Source organism: Gopherus flavomarginatus, chromosome 12 (genome assembly GCF_025201925.1).
Source record: "Gopherus flavomarginatus isolate rGopFla2 chromosome 12, rGopFla2.mat.asm, whole genome shotgun sequence".
NCBI classification, from domain to species: domain Eukaryota; kingdom Metazoa; phylum Chordata; order Testudines; family Testudinidae; genus Gopherus; species Gopherus flavomarginatus.
Window position 1 is genome coordinate 33725618 of NC_066628.1, and position 23376 is coordinate 33748993.

The 23376-nt window shown below is 40.4% G+C and overlaps 1 protein-coding gene across 5 annotated transcripts in view; it reads left to right on the forward strand.

The window, feature by feature from the left end:
* OGFOD3 (2-oxoglutarate and iron dependent oxygenase domain containing 3) overlaps positions 1-23159 on the forward strand; it is a 90710-nt gene extending 67551 nt beyond the window's left edge. For 3 of the 5 annotated variants that reach the window (XM_050919395.1, XM_050919398.1, XM_050919396.1), the window contains one exon: positions 19162-21703. In XM_050919395.1, the coding sequence (XP_050775352.1) occupies positions 19162-19298 (137 nt within the window). In that variant the 3' untranslated portion in view covers positions 19299-21703. Of the gene's footprint in view, positions 1-3339; positions 3664-19161; positions 21704-23036 lie in introns of those variants that run through there. The other 2 variants (XR_007768729.1, XM_050919397.1) reach the window with 2 other exon arrangements.
* Positions 23160-23376: the final 217 nt, after the last annotated feature.

Sequence of the window (23376 nt, forward strand, 5' to 3'; positions counted from 1 at the left end):
ACAGACAGGCTGTGCAAATTATTGGCAAAAAGGTGTCCTTGTTATTTCTCGGAGTTGCCAGAACTCTCGCCCCTCTCTCTCCTCATGAGTTTGCTTCTGTTAATTCGAGGGGTCTGGGTATTAAAACTAAGAGTACTTTAAAGTATGAAAACTAATTAGCCAAAGGCAATAGCAAAAGCAACTAAGATTAGGTCCAAGCTATGTTGGCCAAATCTAAAAAGCCTGCAATGATTTTTGTTTGTGTGTTTTAAAAATGATAAATTTGCAAAGACTGAAGGGATAGAAGGCTAAATCTCAGTTAATTAGCAATGACAGAAAAATAATTTTAAAAAATCAGATGCATTCCATACTTCCAAACAGGGTTCTTTTACTGCTCCCTTACTGCATTGCCTGAATGCCTTTTTTCCATGATAGCCTGATCCAGACTTCTTCCTCCTTGTAACTTACTAATTTTATATTCTGCAGAGGGTTCTCAGCATGCCCTGCTCTTAAAAGCTTAGTATCCTACCACATATTGTTTTTTGAGGGGGCGTATAGTATATGTCTAGAAAATGCCAGAGCCATTAATTCAATCAGCAAGACTTCAATTCTCTCTTTATCTTGCCACTGTGGAGTCCAGGCAAACGAAAAACTTGCAACTTTTGAGGAATGGGTTTGGGGTGGGAGAGAGCTTCTTTATCATGACAACGTTGGAACAATTTCCATTCTGTGATTCCGTGCTGGGAAATAAGGGAAATGCAAAAATAACTTCAGTGGAGCCGTTATGGTGATTAAACACAAAATTCAGGAAGACCATAATGTGCCTGTCGAACACTGGGACAAACAGTGATTCTGATTTCTTGCAATATTTGATGTTTTTTCTTGAACTCGCAGCTCCTAGAGTCATGTAGATGACATGAGTGTATCAGAGTTTAACTTTTATTTTTTAAAGTAAGTGTCTAGCCTTCGTGGCTGTGAAGGAAAGCTTGAAAACATGAACCCTAAATTCTCAAAAGTCAGAAAGCAAATGAAAAATATCCCCAAATGAATATTTTTGAAAAATCTCATGATTTTTGAATCTTGGGTTTGGCAGTACTGCAAACAGGGACAAGGACTGACATTTTGAGACATGATTGTGTTCATGTCCTGTGATCCTGTCATGCTATAGTAATGATGGAAATAGACCCTCCATTCTAAACTTTTGCTTTTATCTGCTTAGAAACAACATTTCCTTTAACCTGAACTGTGCCGTGCTTGTTCTCAACTCACAATTGATTTCGTTTTTTAAATGGGTGGGGGAATGTGAGGAAGAAAACTTTTGCGTTTAGATTGTGGAACAAATATTTCATGCTTTAAAAACATCCAGATGCATTTTTTTGTGATTGGATAACTCAGAAACCAGATTCATTTTGGACTGTCAAATTTGACCTGTGCAATGCGGAGCCCTCTTTGGAAAAAGTAGGGTTTTATAAGTCTGAGAACGTTTGAGTTATTTAGAAATCCGGTATAGCTTAAGGGCACAACATTCATTATTCATATTGAAATAACTGATGCTTCAAGGCCTTGATTTGTCAGTCTTTCCTGCTCAGGAAAGCACTTCAGCACATGCATGAGTTTAGGCAAGTGCTGAAGTGCTTTTCTGAATTGGGGGCCCAAGAATGGCCTTCTGGATCGCTCTGTGATTTTGAATATGTAAGTACACAACTTGAAATAAATGTGGCTGTCTTTATTACAGTGGTTAGACATCATTTGACTGTCCAGTGACATATTCACAGAAGTGTATTATAATTTTTCAAAGTGAGATCTTAGCTGTGTATTATTGGGTGTATTTTTTGTTAACTTATTAAAAAACCAACTCAAGGAAATGCACTACTAAAGACTGCAAGAATGGAATGCTACGATGGAAAATATAAACGCACACAAGCCAAGAATTTTCAGATTTAAAGTTCCCATAGCAACAGTAAGGCAGCCACGATAATTATACTTAAAGCATAAATTTAGTAATTCAGAGTATTATATTACATATGTACAGTATGGTGAAGTTAATGATGCCATAGGAACCCATTTTTTAATTTGACATTTAATCTCAAATTTGTAGTTGCTTTGATGTTTCTTTACATTGTATATATGAAGTTGGAAGATGCCTTGTAGTTTGGAATGCAAGGGGATTAATTTTAGTCAGCTTCTTGCGGTAGGCCTAGGTCATCTCAGTCTGGTGGTAGATCACCAACAGTGAAAGCTACGAACCCCATGAGTTACATGGCAGCTATCGAAGTCCGGTATCATAGTAAATGCATGGGGACATTAGCTGCTACAGTAATTCCCAGCTGACCAGCACTGCAATGCATAGACCTGGCATATAGGTGAGATGGCACTGCTCACAAAACAGTAAGTCACTACAAAGATGACTGGTGAGATGATTGCATAAAAATTGTAGAAAAAAGTATGAAGAAGTAACATGTAGCAGGATCATGAAAGAAATCCATTGAAGCAAATTTGTACAGCAACTGTTTTTTTCTTTTTTCCATTGTAGAGCTCTGAGGATTTTCTTTTTCCTTTCTCTTTTTGGTGTTTTTCTTAAGAAGGAGAACATTCTTCTAGACTTTAGTTTCTTACTGTAGTAATCCTTAATGCTGGGATAGTGGTGTCATTAAATGAGCTAGTCTTTTAATTAGACCCATAATGTGATGGATGCCTGGAAGCTCCAGCTGAGAGCTGCAAACTGGCATGCTGCTCTTTTGAAGCATGTTGCAAAGTCATTTTTCAGGCCATTAACAGTGATCCTACCAGTGGACCTGCTGAAGGGAGAGTGGAAGAATAAACATTTCTCTTAGAGATTAAATGGTTAATATTTTTATAATCCATTACAATCAGGCATATAAATTAGTTTCCTAGAGTTACACATATTAATTAATGGAGGTACAGTTGTGTCTGCTGATAATGGATGTCCGGTTAAACTTCTATGATGACTCCTGTGGTGTCTGCCTGGAAACTAGCATTTCATCATTGTCTGAAGAAGAAAATGTATAACAGAAATGAGGAAAGCATCTCGGGGTAATTAAGGTATCACAGATTCTCTTAAATGAAACCAGCTTGATTGGAGGGATGACACCTAGATGAAATTCTATCCTGAGAAGTAGGAGGAAGGATGTCATCATATACACATACATCCCTAGCTTCAGTAAAGTAACTGAGCAGATTCTTTCGGTATTTAAAGTGCTTTCTGACCTTTGACACTCTTGCACTCTTCCTGACATCACCTCTGCTGTCAGTAATTAAGGTTTAATCATAAACCTCATTCTTTTTAATCAGGTTCTTGTTTCAGAGCATTATTCTTAGTAATCACTTATTTCTTTTCAGCATCTGGAGAGTTTACACTGCTGTGATCAGGAGCAGAATGCAAGCTTGATGGTTCATTAAAATAAGAGCTCCCACTAAAGACCTTCTATGTTAGTCATTTTATCTGTTCACATCAAAGACTTAGGGTTTGTTTACACAGGGATTTTGAACTGGTTCAAGCTGAGTTAATCTGCATCGTGTATGCTAGCATTTGAGAAGTAAGGCATCATAATGCATTAACTCAGCTCTTATTGCAAACTCTGGTGTTCTCTTGCAAAATGAACTAAATGTGCTAAGAATTGAATTTGTTTTGTTGTTCGTGTGCATGCAACAGTTGCATATCACTTTTGCATGCCTCCAATGGCATGTGCAAGTCAATAAAACTTTATTTTTGATTTTCTATATTACTGTTTGTTGTCCAGTAATAAAAACAGTTTGAAATTCATCCATTTGAACTCAACACTGCGTTGAAGCCAGAACTCTCTTCCATAAAGATGGAACAATTAATGGATTTTTAAAAAGTTACATAGGCAAGGCCTCATTTCTAACACCCGTAGTCTGTACCACACAGCTCACCATGATCCCAAACACCCCTTTCTTTATAAATTCTGCAACCTGATGTGGGGAGCAAATGATAGGCACATGAAAGATTGCTGCAAGGAGCCAGCTCTAAGTGCATCTTTCCACAGAAACTCAGGGCACCCCCAAAGGCATCTCCAAAAAGAGGGAGAGAGGAAGTGGCCCGCATAAGGGGTTGATGATACACAGCAGCATGGGTATGGTAAGAAGTATGGCAACGAGGGGTAGATTGGGAGAGAGACAGCAGGGGGGACAGCCCTGGAGTTGGGGCACCAGGATGCAGATGAGAAGAAGGGATCAGGGGAGAGGTAGTAGAGTAGGGTGACTAGACGGCAAGTGTGAAAAATCGGGACAGAGGGTGCAGGGTAATAGGAGCCTATATACAAAAAAGACCCAAAAATCATGACTGTCCCTATAAAATCGGGACATCTGGTCACCCTATAGTAGAGTGAAGAGGTCTTGATGAGATGCAGAGAAGGCAGTTTTCATTTCTAGGTGACCCGTTAAACTGTCAGCCTTCCTTTGGGAATTAAAATGTGAAGTATGAACTGCTGATATTTTGAGCAGCCAACTGCAGTGGTAGAAAAAAACAGACAGGGAGGGAGTCTGTTGAATCTAAAAAAACATGTATATGCTTAGTGATAAATGGACAGCTTAATTACTTCTGTACTTAAAAACTATAATTTAAATAAGTTGGAAATGCTTGTGCATTTAAAGTAAAAACGTATGCATGAAAGTAGTAATAATAATTTAGAGAATTACAGGCCAGCTGTGAAAGAGTTCAGCAGGCCAATCACCGATTTTACTCATAAAGATCTAGTAATTTCTGGGTCTAGAAAATGAATTCAGAGCAATAATTTTAACTAATAATTATTCAGTATCTATGGTAATTGTAGTCTTCTCTGGGCATTAATTTCTCCAGCGTGTGACAGATTTTTCAGCTATCTCTGAGGGGGAAAAGAGTAAGAGATGTCCCTGCCACAGTAGCTCTGATGATGAGGCATTAACATTGGGCATCTGGCCAGGAGGAATTGCCTGCTTCTGTTTTTTCAGTTACTAAGCTGCAGTCAGTCCCTTTAGTGTGTGCAACTCTGATGTTAGCAAGACCAAGATTAGGCAACATTTTCCAAAACACCTCAAGCTCAAAGTGACTGATGAATTTAGATTCTATTCTTGCGTCAGTCTTTCTGTGAGAAATCAGATTTGCATAGGTGAGCAGCATAGCATTTTCTTACACTGGTGAAGCAACTTGTTGCTTTGTTTTTATTATGTGAGGCTAATCAGGATTTAGGGTACCATATACCATGAGAATTAACTTAGTGATGCCAGATGTTTATTAGTTTGTGTCCTGTTTCTTTGTTCATGTTTACCATTATATTATGTTCCAAAAAGCAGAGCCAGCTATGATTCTACAAAAGGAATTCATGTTTCCTATTTCTATAATATGGAGGATGTGTGTTTTAATTGTGTGGCTTTCATATTAATAAAAATGAAGAGTCAGTGGCCCGGGATGTTGCTGGATGCAAAGTGCTGCTCAAGTTTCCCTTCTATGCAAACTTAACCAAAGAACCTCAGTTTTGTCCTGTAGCATGCCTGCTAGTCTGAGCCTTTCTTAGGCACACTGCCAATGTACCAAATTGTCACAAAAGCCACCACATAATTTGACCCAAAGACAAATATTCACTATGCACCATCAAACTCCTTTTCATTCATTGTATAAACTAGCATTTGACCCTACGGACCAAATTGTGCTTTGGCCTGATCACTGTGTAACACCCCTGACTTCACTGAGTCTTTGCTGTAAGTAAGGATAGTGGTTACCTCCAGCTCTCTGCCAGTGCCCTTGCTGCCTCTTCTCCTGCACCTTAGCCTGCAAATTAGCAGAACACCTACAAGTCTGTTCTAGCATCCAGAGACAGTTGTTAAATTGGTCCATGCCTGAGCTGAATTCAGATTAGCAGTATAAAATAAGAAATGAGAGCTGGGAAGTCCATAAGGAGTGCACACCACCAGCTCTGCAGCTGGTTGTAGAATGCTACATTGCTATGAGAAGACACCTCAGAAGCTCTTGCTTTCAAGTCAAAGTGTCAAAGAAATTCCGGAAAAGCAGTTGCACGGAGTCTGACTGGCACATCTGTAGGGTCCAGTACTGCATCTACAGAGTTTGGGCTCTGTGCCATATTGCCTGTACATAGAACCACACATGTTCTATGGTTCTGCAGCCCTGCAATTCATCCATTGCCAGAGAATCTCAGCAGTCATTTAAAAAAAAATAAGTTTCCAGTCCTTATGGCTGCGAAAGCAACCTTGAAAATATAAAGAAAGCATAGTCTGGTACAGCAATAGAGGTTGCCTGAGTTTGCAGACAGCCTGAAAATATGGACTTGAGAAGTATGACTTCCACCATTCATCGCAGTCAAGGCCCTTGTGGATACTGGAGTTCCAAGGTACTCTCATAAAACAATCTCTATTTCATGTTATATTTACGTATTTAATAAAAGTTTCCTTGGTTTCAGCAAATATTTTGATCCAATTGTTTCCCTCAGGATACAATGTTTCTTGACATTTTATATGAGAATGAATTTGCAATTAATCTTAAATTGATGACAAGGATAATAACCTAATAATTTGTTCCATTTCTCAGACTTCTCTCTTAGTATTACTCAGCATCTGAGACATAATTTATCTTCCTTTCCTGAGTAACAGCTTTAGGCTGGTAAATTTGAGACAGTCAAACCTGTCAGTTCACAGGGGGGAAAATGCCTGATTTGGTCTGGAACCCTTAAGAAACAGTTCCTGCTTCCCCTTGCTTTGGAAGAGAAGTTAGTTACTTCATCCTCCTGTGGAGCAGCTTAATTCTCCCCTGTGTGCCCACTCAGCTACTCTAGCTAGTGAGTAGAGGGGACAGAACAGAGCTCCTACCAACTCCCCTGTTCCTCTCTACCCCCTTTCCCACCCATTTGCTTGCAGGGTGGAGTGTTGAGTGAATAGCCCCTGTTATTCCTCACAGCTAGTCACAATCTGAAAAAAGCCATGCAGGGTAGCAAGTGGGGTATCATTTATTCCCTTTACTTTCCTGTGTGGTTCAGAAAAGGCTGCGACAGCTTAACCTAAAGTCTGCAGTCCATCCTGGTGCTGTCATTGCCGCCAGGAGCTTATAGTTAAAGTGGAGAGTGTTTACAAAATGCAGTGAGAGACCTAGAGGACAGTGCTGGCTCAGATAGGTTTTTACAGGCAAACTATAGAAGCTTGTTATTGCCTGCAGTTTAGGGTGTAATGACCTTTTAGCTACTGAGTTAAAGGACACATGCTGCCCTTCCACATGCTAATATTAGAGACATTACCCAGGCAACGTAGTTCTGTTTCATGATGGAGCATTGCATTGTTTCAATAATATATTTATTATGCTTCCAGAGCCTTTTGTTTTTGTATTTTCTACTATTTATACTATAACTTTGTTGCTTTATTTATTTTTCCAGTCCCAATAAGAGGAAGAGAAGGATGTAAACATGTATATTGCTGATTTATATCTTCAAAGTACTGTACCAATATTTATGAATTAATTCTCTCAGCTGCCCTCTTAGGAGGTGTCAGTAAGTATTATCCTCATTTTACAGATGGGGAAATATACACAGATTAAGTGCTTTGTTCAGGGTTACGCAGCAGATCAGTGGCATAGCTGGGACTGGCATTCGAATGTTCCCTTTTCTCAGTCCACTAGATTACACTGCCTCTCAAACTGAGGTCAAGGTAATAATGTTAATACTGAAAATGGTTCTTCATCTGAGGATGAACCAGATAGAAATGAAAATGATTCTTACATGATTTGTATTTGCAGATGCAATACTTACCTGTCCATCGGCGTCTTCTAGCGGTGGTTACCTCTTCTGAATATGGCCAAAGAGATTAAAACTAATTCTCTTTCAGTTTCATCTTCAGCAAGGGGCAACTGTTGCCAGCGCAGTAAAAACTGGGAAAACAAATGTGGTGTTTTGCAAAAGCTTGCAGCGTGTACCACTATTTGTCCATTGTTTCCACTCCCAATGCAGTTTGAGTGATTGTTCTAACATAGCAGCTACTACTGTATGTATTGGAGTCTTGTTCACTTTTGTAGTCTGTCCAGTGTCACTGACTGGAATTCCAATGGTTTCTTGATCAGAATTAAGATCGAATGGAATTCACAGCACTGAATCTTGTGTCTGATGCTCAGGCTCATAAACGAGACTCCTGTGAATCAGAGAAAGAATCGGCTCCTTAAGAACAGGAAAGAAAGCGGGGGAAGGAAAGTTTTCTAAATGATAAAGCTCTTATCTCCTCTCCCCCGGCCCCCATTATTTTTCTGTTTTACTTAACAACACAAGCTTCCCTCAGCCTGATAGCATTTAAGGAGCTCGGTGCCTGTCATGACAAAGCACAGCTTTTATAGATATTTGGGATTGATCTTGTTGGCAGTTTCTCACCATAGACAAGTGGCTTATGTGGAAAGGATGGGGTTTTATTGTGACAGTTTTCTCCCCACACAGTTTCAGTTTTCTGTTTACAGCAGTTTTGTTTCAGCAGAGCAGGTGTCACTGGGGTACACAGAGACAAACAGAGTGAGAAGCACCCACAAGGCTCCTTCATACTGTCAAGGAGATTGGAGTGTTGACTCTGTCTGCCCTCCACCCCCTGGAACAGAGCTTGTGGTTTATTTTCTGAACCCCAAGGGAGGGGGTTTCAGCCTTATTTTAAATACATTTTTTTGGAAGGAAAAAAATACACTGCTTAGTTGAAGTCTTGTTGTGCCAAGTTACAGACCTCTGCACATTTGTCAAAGTTGATTCCCCCACTCTGACACTTTGAGTGCAGAAGGTAGGGGCCCACAAAGACTCTAAAAATTAATACTTGCCATTCCAGGCTTGTATTGAACTCCCAAGGTTACAGCTTTTCTCTGACCTTGGAGTGGTAGATGCTGCCACCACCTAAGTGCAGAACCCCTTTGAGAGCCCAGGAAAATACACTTAGGAATTCCTTCCTGTGGGGTACCCTCAAGCCCTTTCACCCCTCCCCCCTTCCGGGGAAGAGCTGAGAAAGAAAAGGGGGGAAAAAAAGGGAAATCAGCTGTTGCACCAGCTAATTAAACATGTGCAGAAACCTCTTAAGACACACACATCCAATTCTGTTCTTAAAAAAGGTAAATTTTATTAATTAAAAAAAAGAAGAAAATACCTCTGGGAACGTAGGCTTTGGCTAGATTTGAAAAAAAAACAAACTACAAGGATTAAGCATCAAGAATAGCTCTCTTGAGGTCCAGCTTAACGGTAACAAGCAAAACAAAAGCACCTGGGGTTAGCACAGGGGAATCCACGAGCTATAAAGAAATAAAAGGGATAAACCTAATTGCATCTTCCTAGACATTTCCTGATCTACTTATATATCTGGGGTTTTAGATGAGTAGTTTCTAGGTATGATACTAACAATTTTTCATACCTGGTCCAAGCTTCTCACAGCATAACTGCTCCCTGTTTGCCTCTCCACCAGAACAACAGACAGACAGACCAATGGGGAGTCTTGTTTCAATTTTAAAAAGTTTTAGCCTTCCCATTGGCTCTTTTGGCCAGATGCCCACTCCTTTTGTCTATACATTGCAGTGAGACTTTTTAACCTTTTACAGGTAGAGCAATTAGAGAAGAAAAGAATCCTGTGGTACCTTATAGACTAACAGACGTTTTGGAGCATGAGCTTTCATGGGTGAATACCCACTTCGTCGGATGCAGGTAGCGGAAATTTCCAGGGAGAGGTATTGTCCCTGGAAATTTCCACTACATGCATCCAATGAAGTGGGTATTCACCCACGAAAGCTTATGCTCCAAAACATATGTTAGTCTAGTCTATAAGGTGCCACAGGATTCTTTGCTGCTTTTACAGATCCAGACTAACACGGCTACCACTCTGATAATTAGAGAAGAGTTACTAAGAGGGATTTTATAGCTACTGCCTAGCTGGGTGTCCATAAAAGGGAGCTCTCCCCCCCCCCTACACTTTGATCGCAACATTTCTGGGTTTTAGAAACCCATGGGAAGACTGATTATTGCTGACACCATCACAGTCATTGTAGGTCTCTCAGGAAGGACCGCAGATGAGGCTTGTTCCCTGGACCCATGTTCCTTTAGAACATTGATTCTCAACCTGTTGGCTGGATGGTCATTCAGAAGGCTCTTATTGGGTCACAAGACTACACCCCACACACCCTCCTAATCAGTGCTTCATATGGTCCATGGGGAGGAAAGGAGAGAACAAGGGGAGAGGGATCTTTTCATCCCCTCACAGAGTATCCAGAGGGGACGGTTAAGTTCTCCCTGTGTATGTACACTGACTGGTAGTTGGGGAAGTAGGTGGGGTGCCATGCCTTCCAGGAAACATTGGAGTTCAGTGGGAACTGGCACAGAAGATTTTGAAGTGGGAGTTGTGGGTGAAAAACAGGCAGCATTTGGGACGATGGAGGGAAGGTTTAGGGCCCTGGAATCCCTATGAGGAAATTGTTGTTTTAAGTGCATTTAAAATGTGAAAGTGCCTTTTGCTTGTAGCGGAACCCTGTCTGTCCAAGTACTAAGAGTGCCATGTTGCCACGCTGATCTCTGCAATTTGAGCACTACAGGGAGGGACAGAGCTGTACAAAGGAGGGGAGAAGTAGAAGATGAAGAGAGTGGCCCTGGTTTTCTATTATACCTTGAGTCTAGAAATTCTTTTGCAGGGTCAGGCCACTGGGTATGAATTGTATATTAAAGAATCCTCAAACTAAGCAAGTGCTGAGTTTTCCAGGTGTTGCAGTGACAGGGAAAATACTAATGACTGAATTGTGGATGTTCTGGATGAAATTTTATTCTTCAGACAGCAGGTTAGCTCTTCTGATAAGAAAAAGGATGATTCATGCTACCTTTGTATTTTTGCTGCTGACCTGGTGGGCAGTTCAGCTTGCTGGGGAATCCATGGGAAACAGTCTCCTTTTTGCAGATGCAAGACCTCTGCTGGCCATTTTTTTTGGGGGGGGGGGCCTGGGGGGGTCTGGTGGGTACTTTGCAGCATCCTTACACTGCAACTCCTTATTCTGCAACATCAGAACTGACCGTTCTTGTAGGACTATATGCCTGGGTGTCAAATTCCGGATTCAGGGAAGCATGTATCCCAGGCTGCAGCCTCCCTTGGCCCCAAGCAAAGACCAGTTTCTCCCTGAAAACTCAGAAAAAGTGGTTGAAGGAAAAATGTCTCCTCGTTCTTTAAGGCTCACGGGGATAACATAATTTTCCTTTTTTATTTTAAGATAATACATCTTATTTTATTTTTAAACCTCCTGGTCCTGGATTGTATTGAGGACCCTTTGTTGCCATTTTAACAGCAAGTGCTTATAAATCAAATTGACATTTATGTGCTGAGAAATAACCATCAAGTCTTCTTTAATGAAGCAGAAAAGTGTGCTTGAAAAGAAATCTGTTAAGATGGAGGGAGGGGAAACATCCATCAAAGGCAGTTCACAATTCAGAGAATGAAAGAAAAGTACAAAGGAAATAATAACAGAAACTCAGGAGGTCAGTGTAAAGTTGTAAGACAAAAGTCACTCTTGGCAGGGAAATGCTAGGATATATAATAAGCAAGTTTCATATGGATTGAATGGCTATTCTTAGCTCTCCTACCCTTTTCCATGTGTAAAACATCACTCGTTTGTGTTTCTGCATGGAAGCTCAAAATAGTCTAGCAGCCCCAGGGTTTTTCGCAGTCTGCACGACTTCTAAATAGAGAGGTTACATTGTGAACGTATCCCCTCCTAATCACAGCATCCATGTGGCAACTATAGCAGTTGGCTATGTGAGAAAGTAATGTTAACTATATATATTATCTTCTGTTATATATTTGTAACTTCCTTTAACAAAATCTAGCAGCTGGAAACAGAGCCAAGAGCATGGGACCAGCCAGCTCTCTGTGGATTGTGGTTCACAGCTTATGAATTGCTGGTGGAACATCTTGGACCAAAAGGTGATTTGTATCTAGGACAAATGACAAACCTGACGATGTAGGAAGAGCCTAAGTCTGACTTCACTCCCTTTTTTTTTTGGAAGCTGTTTTCTAAGTCGTCTTTTGTTTTCTTGTAATAGTGAAACTTGTAACAGCTCCTGAATGTTGTGGATTAAAGCTAGAGTATGGCTTAGAGAAGGTTCTTGTTTCAGTAAGAAAGTCTAAAGCCTGTACTGCATGTGTGCACGGAGAAGTAAATTGTAGTTCTACCTGAAAATCTCTCTGGTTAGGCAACTTCTGCAGCAGTTCTGGGTGAGCTCTCACACTGCAAGCACATGGTGCTGCAAAGAAAATTCAAACACTAGGTGGGTCTTCCAGCTGTTCCCAAAGAAGCAGGATGTTTTCACACAATACATCATTTTTGCCTTCGGTCGCTGTTCTAAGCCGGACCATAAGTTCTCTGCTTTCATGCATGTCTCATTATGCCCTTGTTCTGTCTAATAGATGAAGTAACTATGAACCGTTTGACTTCTCAAAGTCTCTCTGTTACTGTAGTGCTTCATTTTCATTGATGTCTTTTCCCAGGATTCTCTGGATAATGATGATACAGTTGCTTCCTCAAATGTTTTATCTGCTGGGAGTGGAATTAAGCATTCTCTGGAGACTGCTGTCCCTTTGTGCATTTTTAGCCTGTTAAGAATAAAGAACTACTGCAGTGTGGTGGGGGTGTAGGCCACTGGACGCTACTTCCAAATTCTCCGACTCTGGGTGCATGATGTTAGGGTGACCAGACAGCAAGTATGAAAAATCAGGACAGAGGGTGTGGGGTATTAGGAGCCTATATAAGAAAAACATCCAAACATCGGAACTGTCCCTGTAACATCAGGACATCTGGTCACCCTACATGGTGTGCATGTGAAATCCTCAGTGGAATCCAATAGGGACCATCACGCGAAGAAGAAGAATGAGTGAAGTACTAGAAAGCAGTTAGTACAGCTCTACCCCGATATAATGCGACCTGATATAACACGAATTTGGATATAATGTGGTAAAGCAGCACTCCGGGGGGGCAGGGTTGCGCACGCCAGTGGATCAAAGCAAGTTCGATATAACGCGGTTTCACCTATAACATGGTAAGACTTTTTTGGCTCCTGAGGACAGCGTTATATCAGAGTAGAGATGTAGTTTTAAAGTGAATTTTTTTCTTAATAAACCTCTAGTGCTAATGAGAGCTGGACACATAAATTCCCCTGCATCAAGATGAAAATATTCCCAATAATAGTATAATTTCTGTCCTGACTTTCATCACACACAACTTTTAGGGAGGTTGCAAATTGTCTTATGAACTCCTGGAATGGTACGGATTTTAGTCTGTAGCTTTACTACAGTGTAGTATTAGCTAGAAAGCTCCCAGGTACATTTCTCACTTTAATTCTGTGAGCCACAGAAGAATCCTTTAAATGGCAGATAAGACTATATACAGTATCAAACTGTACAGTGGCTGTGATTCAAGCATCAAGCTGAGGTCAAAAACAAATCATGCTAAACCAACTTAATATCCTTCATTGATAGGATTACTGACCTAGTGGGTGTGGGGAATCAGTATACATAATATACCTTGATTTTGGTAAGGTTTGACACAGTTCTTCATGACATTCTCATAAGCAAACTAGGGAAATGTGCTCTAGATGAAATTTCTATAAGGTGGGTGCACAACTCATTTAAAGACAATACTCAAAATGTAGTTGTCGATGGTTTGCTGTCCAATAAGGAGGGTGACTCTATAAGGGTCCCATAGGGGTCAGTGTTAGGTCCAGTACTATTCAATATTTTCTTTAATGACTTGCATAATGGAGTAGAAGGTATGCTTATGACATATTGCAAATGACACCAAGCTGTGAGAGGTTGCAAGCACTTTGGAGGACAAATTTTAAAATTCAAAATGACCTTGACAAATTGGAGAATTATTCTGAATTCAGCAAAATAAAATTCAGTACAAACAAGTTTCAAGTACTTCACTTAGGAAAGAAAAATCAAATGCACAACTACAAAATGGAGATAATTGGCTAGGTGGCAGTACTGCTGAAAAGGATCTGAGGGTTATAGTGGACCATAGGCTGAATATGAGTCATCTATGTGATGCAACTGTCAAAAAGGCTAATATGATTTTAGGGTGTATTAACAGGAGTGTTCTATGTGAGACACAAGAGGTAATTGTCCTGCTCTTCTCGGCCCAGGTGAGGCCCCAGCTGGACACGCCACAATTTAGAAAGCATATAGACAAATTGGAAAGAGTCCAGAGGAGAGCAACAAAAATGATAAAAGGTTTAGCTAACCTGATCTCTGAGGAAATGCTGAAAAAACTGGGCATGTTTAGTCTTGGAAAAGAAGATTAAGCGATGACCTGATAAGTCTTCCAATATGTTAAGGGCTCTTATACAGAGGACCATGATCAATTATTTTTCATGTCCACTGAAGGTAGGACAAGAAGTAATGGTCCTAATCTGCAGCAAGGGAGATTTAGGTTAGATATTAAAAAAAAAAAAAAAAACTTTCTAACTCTAAGGCTCTGGAACAGGCTTCCAAGGGAGGTTGTGGAATCCCCATCATCAGAGGTATATGAGAACAGATTAGACAAAAATCTGTCAGGGCTGGTCTTGGTTTATGTGGCCCTGCAGCAGTGCTGTGGGCTGGACTTGATGACTTCTCATGGTCCCTTCCAGCCCTACATTTCTATGATTACTTTTGTGTTTCACCAGGCCTGGGGCCAGCTTAGCTGTTGGCAAAATTTAGAGCAGCTCCCTGGGCCTTCTAAGAAGAATTAGGGCAACTGGGGATGGATGGAGCATAGATGCTCCAGCTGTGCCCCCTACTGCCAAGAGGAGAAGGAGGGAGGCTGTGCCAGCTGTCCATCACCTAAGGATTCTCAGCTGGCGGAGAACCAACCCTATGGCTCTCTTGTTGCCGGAACAGCACCAAGAGCCAGTTCCCTTGCTTGCACCTTCTGCTACTCTGCTTCTTGAGGATTCCACACACAGCCTGCAGCTTCCATCCCTGCCCTTCAGCTGCTTCTACTCTATGCTTTCTATAACCTGCCCTTCCTTCACACCTTTACTCTCCAATATCCTTCCCATCTCTTTGCTGCCTTCTCCCTCCACACCCAGGTTTCTGTTTCTGCCATTTCCTGTGCTATCTGCAGCCTTTCTGCCCACAAACGTCCCCACTCCCTCTTCCACACCCTCAAAACCCCTTTATGCACCTGATAAATTACACTGTATCTATTTAGTGTTACTGTAAAAGCCATTTGTTCTAGATGTGTCTGAAATTTATTTGCACCAAAATTGCTTCCCACGCGAGGAAAAAGGACAGACTCCGTTTCCCCAGTGCAGGAATTGTGAATTCTTCAGCCACTCAGCACCTACAAGTATCTTCTTCCTTCTGTGTTTAATAGGGATTTGATGCACAGTAGCAATAAGTCATTTTACATAAAAGCTGGAATTAAACAGCTACAGTTGTAAAAGAAGAAAATTAAAATCACATCCTGGATAGTTCAAAGAATCAACTTTAGTTAACTGGCTTAAAAAATGAATTGAAACATCACTACTTTGATTTGCTCATCATCTTTTTAATAAAAGTTTGAACAAAAATGCTTGAAAGTCAGTTTAAATGAACAATGGCAAAGCTAGTGAGCACAAATGGGTTATTTAGAGAACCAGGTACATGGATGGAGCATAAAGAGAAAACTAGATAAATAAATAAATACACTCAGGGCAAACAAGCTTTGAATTAAGTCCTTGAGAAGATGCCGGCATGTTCATTTTGATGCTCAAAGGATAGTAATACATTGCTATTATGTGTAGTGCCTTTCATTCAGAAGAACAGGACACCAAGGATCATTACAAACTGTGCATGTAAATTAATATGCTATATATAGCTTTACCCACCATTGACATGCAGCCACAGGCAGGGCAGAATGCAGCGTATGATTCTGCGATGCTATTCAGTGGTTTGGAACAGAGGTAACCAAATAAGTGATTTCAGTTTGGTGACCAAAACTGCAAATCTGGAAACAAATTCTGTTTGTTTCAAGCCTAAACTGATTTTTTTGGGGGGAGGGGGGAGTGTTTCTTGCTGAAACAAAAAAATATTGATGAGATCAAATGAAACATTTCAGAAATGTCAGTTTGAAACAATGTTTAAATGGTTGATTTTGACATTGGGGGGATAGCTCAGTGGTTTGAGCATTGGCCTGCTAAACCCAGGGTTGTGAGTTCAGTCCTTGAGGGGGCCATTTAGGGATCTGGGGCAAAAATCTGTCTGGGGGTTGGCCCTGCTTTGAGCAGGGGGTTGGACTACATGACCTCCTGAGGTCCCTTCCAACCCTGATATTCTATGGTTTCCAATATTTTTGTCTTCATTTTTTTTTTGTTAACACTATTCACATTTGACCCAAATTCACAAATAAGTTTGGTTCTCCAAGAAATGCATTTTTCAGCAAAATTGCTATTTGCTGAAATGTTTTTGTTTAGCTCTTAGAACAGGTTCCCTATGTACATTTGAACAGCAACTGAATCCACAGGGGCAAGATTTGCTGTCAGCCTCAACAAAGCAAACAGCAGGGATTAGTTTGCCAACCAAGGCTGCAGGACTTGTCATTTTATTGAGTTCTGACTAATGAATGCCACTTAGAGCATCTAAATGCACTTCCTACATCAGCAGTGACAAAGCTTTTGGACCTTTTTAGTTAGCATTTCTTCTCTCTCCCCCATAATTAGCTGTTTGTGCCCAGTTCTGGAGTACGGATTGCATAATTGGAACAATTTACCTCAGTATGGTGCAAACTGCAGTAGTGAAATAGTAAGGCAGCCAAATGACTCCAGTGGCTTATTGGTGAGCATCTCATAGATTAATATATTGCATGCAGGAGTCAGATTCTCAGTATGGGAGTTCCCCAAGATGAACTTATAACAAATCTCAGACTACTGTGATCAGTGGAAAAATTGCCTGAGTAGGAAAACATGGGATTCGGATAGGACAGCTGTGCAAAGAAAAGTACTATAGTCCAACGTGCCGTTTCAGCCTGAGTTAGGGCTGGTCTACACTACCGTGGTAAATCGATCTAACTTGCGCAACTTCAGTTACATTAATCACGTAACTGAAGTCGATGTAGTTAGATCTACTTACCGCGATGGCTACATCTCCCTTCGACTTCCCTTACGCTCGATTGCAGCAGTGTCGATCTATTGGTAAGTGTAGACATGCCTTTAGTTACTTAACTCCTGTTAAATAAATAAATTCCTGTGTTGTTCATTGGCAATTTGGAGCAGTGAAAGATTGTGCAAGTGTTAGTGTTCCCTTCTTCTTGATGCTTCACTTTGAGCATTTTGCCTTAAATGTTATCTGGTTATTTTGATAGCACTCTAAGTCTGTGTAAGCAGGTCATTCGTCTGATTTTAAACTGGATAGTCCTCTTTTTGGGTGGTTTGTCCCCTAACCAGTACTGAGACAAAAACAGACATGCCACTTTGAAAAGTGTGCCTCTGTGCCCCTCAGTGTGTGAGGTCATGTGGGCAGACCAGCACACTCTTCAAAATGGTGAGCTCTATGTGGCATTACCTCATACGCATCCTACGTGCGAGGTCACAGCAGTGGGGTTAGCCCATGCCATTCCTGGAAGTACCAGAATGTCTAGTATTCTGGGAATGCATGAATGGCCATACTAAGTCTGTGGTACTTTAAAAAACATGCTGAAACCCTCTGGAACACTCCTACTGGAAAAGTCATAGGTGGTAAAGCACTTATTTACAGGACTAGAACCATTTGCTCATCATGAAGCAACCACCAAACCCATTCATTTATGGAATTGCTTTCTTTCTAAGGAAAGAGCAATTGGAACTGCATTGTGATATAGAACTTTCTGATCTAGCTGAAAAATGAATGTTCTGACAGTGCACAAAGCAATTGCAAATACCTGAACAATGGCCTGTGCCCTTTCACAGCTGTATAAAGTCTACTCTGGCTTTTTCCAGGTTGGGAAATTACCTTATGAGATGGATTTGTGATGTTTGATAATGAGAAATTTTGGTAATTTACTGGCTTTTTTAAGAGCCCCTGTTGCAAGCCTGTGATAGCATTTGAGAACTTGGATAATCAGCAGTGAGAAAAAGAATCAAGCTAAAAACTTCTGCTTTTCACTGTCTTTTGTAGTTATATGACTTTAGTCCTTGTAAAAACACCCAACAAATGAGAGCCAGGTTCTTGCGATTAGGTGCAGCCCATAGTGGGAAATATGGAGCCACTTGCCCTAGTGGAGCAATGAGAGATAAGCTGCCTCAGGGAGGCAGTTACTTACCCCATTTTGTGGAGTGCAACTTACTTATCCCCACCACGTGTGGCAGGTGAAGTCTGCTGGCCTGTGCTTGAGGGATGGAGCCATGACACACACACTCTATTCCCTTAGGGTACCATGTGGAACAATCCCAATTTGCCCTAAAGATGCAGACACTGTAATACTGTCTGGTCCTGATCACCCAAGCACTTTTCCAAAGGAGGTTGCTCATGCTCTTTCCCTTTCCTGCCCATGCACCCTGGTGTAAGGGCCATACTGAATCAGGTTCATAGTGATGTGTGAAACTCTGGATCTGTTTTTATGGGGAGAAAAGGGTGATGTCGTCTGCAACCTGTACATAGTCCTGAGGCTACCCCACCCATGAGACATGTCAGTGGATGGGACTCTGGGGCAAGTTAGTCCATGCTGTCCCTAAGTTATCTAGAGCATTTTCAGTTGAGTGGGTAAATCATTTTTCTTTCTTCTTTGGAGGACTTTTTGCTACCGTTGCAGCACTCTCTGCTCCTTTGGTCCATAGAATTAGAGATCAGTGTGAAAAATCAAACCTGAGTCCCGTTCCTGGCAGTTCAGTACACAAATGCTATATCTTTATCAGGGCAAATTAGAAGTGGCTTCATACTTTCCCTGGCCTCTACCCACTCTTTATCAAGCTCTAAGGCTCAGCTGAACCCCGTGTCGTCTTCGTTTTAGCAAAAAGGATTGATGCACCTATTAATCAGCTTAGTAAACTGTCTCAGTGTAGCCCACAGTTGTTAATACCATTTGTCTTCCTGGTGATAAAGTCCTGAGTTTTCAGATAACTAGAGGAGCAGTTAAGCCTAAAGAAATAGCAGATGGGCCAAGACATAGCAACATCACACAGAGAGCCACTAGTCAATGGTTTGGTATAGGCCCTGTCACCAATCTCCTACTTTTGTCTCTTACAGGTCGGGTTTCCTTTTTCACCTCTGGGTCGGAGAACCTTCATCGAGTGGAAAAGGTTCGCTGGGGCACTCGTTATGCCATTACCATCTCCTTCACTTGCAATCCCGACCACGGCATTGAGGATCCAGTCTTAACGTAATCCGTCCTGGGAGAGAATGTGAGATCGAATGGAATGATAGGAGAAGCCCTGTGAGGGGAGAAAATGGAAATAATTTCCTATGTAAATTCCCAATCAATTAAAATTTCCCTACCCTGTATTTAATATAATGTAACATCATTTTCACACATCTTCCTCCATAAGTGTTGCAAACAGTGCCTTAAGGACCATATTTAATTCAACATTCTGTTAAAAAAAAGGGTGGGTTTTTTTTATTCATCCAATTGAGAAAACAAGTCCTTTTTTATTTTAGGTTACTTCACTTTGGGAAATGCAGAGAAAACGTATTGAACCAACTTCTGCTAGGCCCTGTGCCATTGTTAGCTTGTGTAACAGACCAGAATTTGGCCCTTTAAATCTTGTCATTTCCATCTGGTCCCAACACCTAAGATAGAACAAGAAGGACATTATCCACACGTTGGCCAGCCTTTGTTCTTCTTGCAACGGATTCTCTTAGTCATGGGCACTATTTGCAAACACACGTGGTTTTGTCTGCTGGAACTTACTTGAACTGTTCTTTAAATTACTACAGATATTTAAAGCTAAACACAGGGGGCGGGGAATGGGGAAGACATGGTCTTACCTCACTTAATGCAGGTGAGGAGTGTTTAGTATCAAATAAAATTAGGAAACTAAATTGTCTATTTGGTGAGTCAATAACCTAGGGCTTCAAAAGAGTTATCTTAGTAGTGCAACAGGGATGGCTAAAGTGCTAACAGGATGTGTCGTATTGGTCTTGGCTCTGATCAGGAAGAAGCATTTGATGTACTTGGCCCTGGGGTTGTTCTTTTTTTTCAGCTGCATCTCCCTAGTGAACGTGAAGGTAGTTGCACTCAGCTGTTCATGTGAATTGTTTTGTTTGAGCATTTTAAATGTTTAATTCTTTAAATATAATTAAAGGAAATTTCAAAATGAAAAATAGTTTCAAATTTAAAAAAATCTAAACATTTTTGAAGTCTAAACAAAACATTTTGATATTTTTCTTCAGATTTTTTTTTAGGCTATTCCACCCAAGACAATTCTGTGACATTAATAAATTCACAAAATGTTTTGAGACCCCAAAGCTCCATTTTTCACTGAAAATGTTTGTCTAAAAGTTTTGTTCAGCTCTATTTTTATTGGCTTTAATTGGCAATAAAGCACTTCAGGCATTTGATATTTGGTTGAAGGGCTCGCTGATTTCGTTGTCATGCTTCACAACACTCAACTGCAGTCATGGAATAGCTCCTAACTTTCTGGCTCAAATAACGAATCATGTTGTTCAGAAGTTTCTGAACAATTTGCTTTCGCCTAGTGTGAAGATTTGCTTTTAATCATGGATGCTCATCTATGGTATGTTTACTGGAATAATGTATTTCAAGGACATCAGAAAACCATGAGTTGTGCCATAAATATAGAACTGGTAGCAAAACAAATGACTAATCTTGTCAATTACTTTGCTTTATTGTGGTAATTAAGGGATTTGCGGATTAGCATTTTGATAATTTAATTGTAGGAGAAACAAGAAGTTTCCTTAGATACTGAGTTCTGATGCAAGTCTTCTATTGACAGTATAGTGTGAATTTGCTTCACTTCTGTAAAAGTCTGTTGTAATTTGCTTACAGGAAACTGCTGTGTGACTGCCTGCATTTCACATGCTTTTGTCTCTTTTTTTCTTTTTTAATCCACTTATGACGTTAGAAATATTTAAATATTGGAGGATTCAGCTGCAGCTCAGTAATAAAAGGTGGCTCTTCTCATTGGTTCCATTAGTAGAGTTATCAGCTGACATGCCTGCAAGGCAAGTCTGCAATGAGTTTTTTCATTTATCAGCACACCCAGACAGACTCTTTCCATGTGAAAGAGCAAAACTTGTCATAGTAGCTGGATCTAAAGAAATAAAAATATTAATGTTAGTTGGATAGCATGTCTAAAGGCCTGATTGAAAACAAGTTGATGTCCATGGAAAGGCTCCTAGTGACTTCAGGACCCTTTAGATCAGGCTTTAATTGCACACATATGCAAGAACAGGATGAACAGCGGCAGATTCCTTGGGTTAGTTTTGTTATTAAAGCTATCCTGTCATTTAAACTCAATTCTTCAGGTTTTTTAGTGAGTTACAAAAGAATCTTCACTGCAATTTGCCACTTTAAAGTGTTTATTGGTTATTTCTGTGTCTCACACAGGCTGAATTGTCTTGAAAATAGCACATCTTTCAGAACCAGCTTCTAAAAAGCACTTGTTTTAATGCACCAGAGATTAACATATATTTGTTATACAATTGTGGGGGAGGAATCTTAAGCGGTTCCCTGTTCAGGTTTTTCATACTTCAAAGACTGCTTACAGGACCCTTTGCATCTTCTTCATACTGTGAATTGTGATTGACATTAAAACATATCTAAGAACAAGTTGTGTATGTATTTACATTTATAGTGAGATTTCAACATTAACATTGATGTTCTCAGCAAGATGATCATCAAGTCTGTCAAATACTAGTCTACTTACGTGCTGTAGTTTGAAAGAGAATCAATATATATTAAAAAGAAGAAAGAGGCACAGTAACTCAAACATCTGTTTTAGAGTCCCAGTACCAATCAAGATTTTTATACTGAATCTCTTGCATTTTGTTAACTAAAAATAATATACATAGAGAAGAAATTAGAACTGGAAATGCAGTTTAAGCTAGAAGATTCTGATTACTGCCTCTAGCTACAAAAAATAAAAGAATAACCAGAGAAAGGTTTCAGTTTATAGACCCATAGACTGTAAGGCCAGGAGGGACCATCATGATCATCTAGTCTGACCTCCTGCACATGACAGGCCACAGAACCTCACCTCTCACCCCACTTCTGTAATAGATCCCTAACCTCTGGCTGAGTTACCGACGTCCTCAAATCACGAGTTAAAGATTCCAAAATTTGCTGCTGTTCAAACTAGCAAGCAACTTGTGCCCTGTGCTGCAGAGGAAGGCCAAAAAACTCCAGGGTCTCTGCCAATCTGACCTGGGGAAAAATTCTTTCCTAACCCCAAATAAGGCGATCAGTTAGACCCTGAGCATCTCAGAGAGACCTAGCAGCCAAACATCAGGGAAAGAATTCATTGTGGTAACACAGAGCCCTGCCCGATCTAGTGTTCCATCTCCAGTCGGTGATATTTGCTACTAGGAGTCGCAGAACTAACTACATGTGGAGCTCAGATTTTTCAGGCAGTAGTGGCATTAGTACTTAAACATACTGTCAAGGAAACTAACATACTGTAGCTTACTGTGTCTCCACTTCTTTGTTTATAGTTTTCATTATCTTAGTTTTTTTCCCCAATAACTTTGTCTTTTTCCAGGAGATAAAAATGACTTTTTCATTGGAACTGAAGTTATGGTGCCATATTTGCAGTCACCCACAAACACAGTTATTCTTAAATACCTAATTATGTGATCTTTTTAAAAGTGTGGGTGGGAAGACTTCTCTCAGCATTCCCATTCTTCCTTTCCTCTCGCAGACTCTGGGAATAGCAGTGGACATGGTTGCTGGAAATTAAGATCTAACTGAGGCATTACTAAAGTTTGTCTGGTATTCAAACACTCAGGTGTCAGAGATATAATTGTGAGTGCATCCAAATTGCATTTATTTATACTTAGCTGTCAAAACGTCTTTAGAAAGCTCTAGAGCAAATAATAGCCATTACATTTTCTAAACAAAATGACCATTTAATATAATATCTTGTGTATTTACTGCTTTCATCCAGAGAGATGTGATTTGCTCTATGAACCACAGATACATCTGACAACTGTTGCTCATCGTAGCCTGATTCCAAGACAGGCTCATCTGTGCTTGCTGAAGCTAATTATCTGAAAATAATGACAACAGGGAGGAAATCCAGCTAATTGATTCACATCATGAAGTGGTATGGGAGCTCCAGGTAAGTGCCTATATGCTCCTGCCAAATATCTATGAACACTTATAAAGTGCCTTATCTTCCATTTCCTAAACTCTCCTGTTGAGCTGACAGCTAATTTCCCTGTCTTTCTACTTGGTGTTAAACCTGTAACAAGATACCCAGAACTGTAAGATTCTTTGTGCGACCA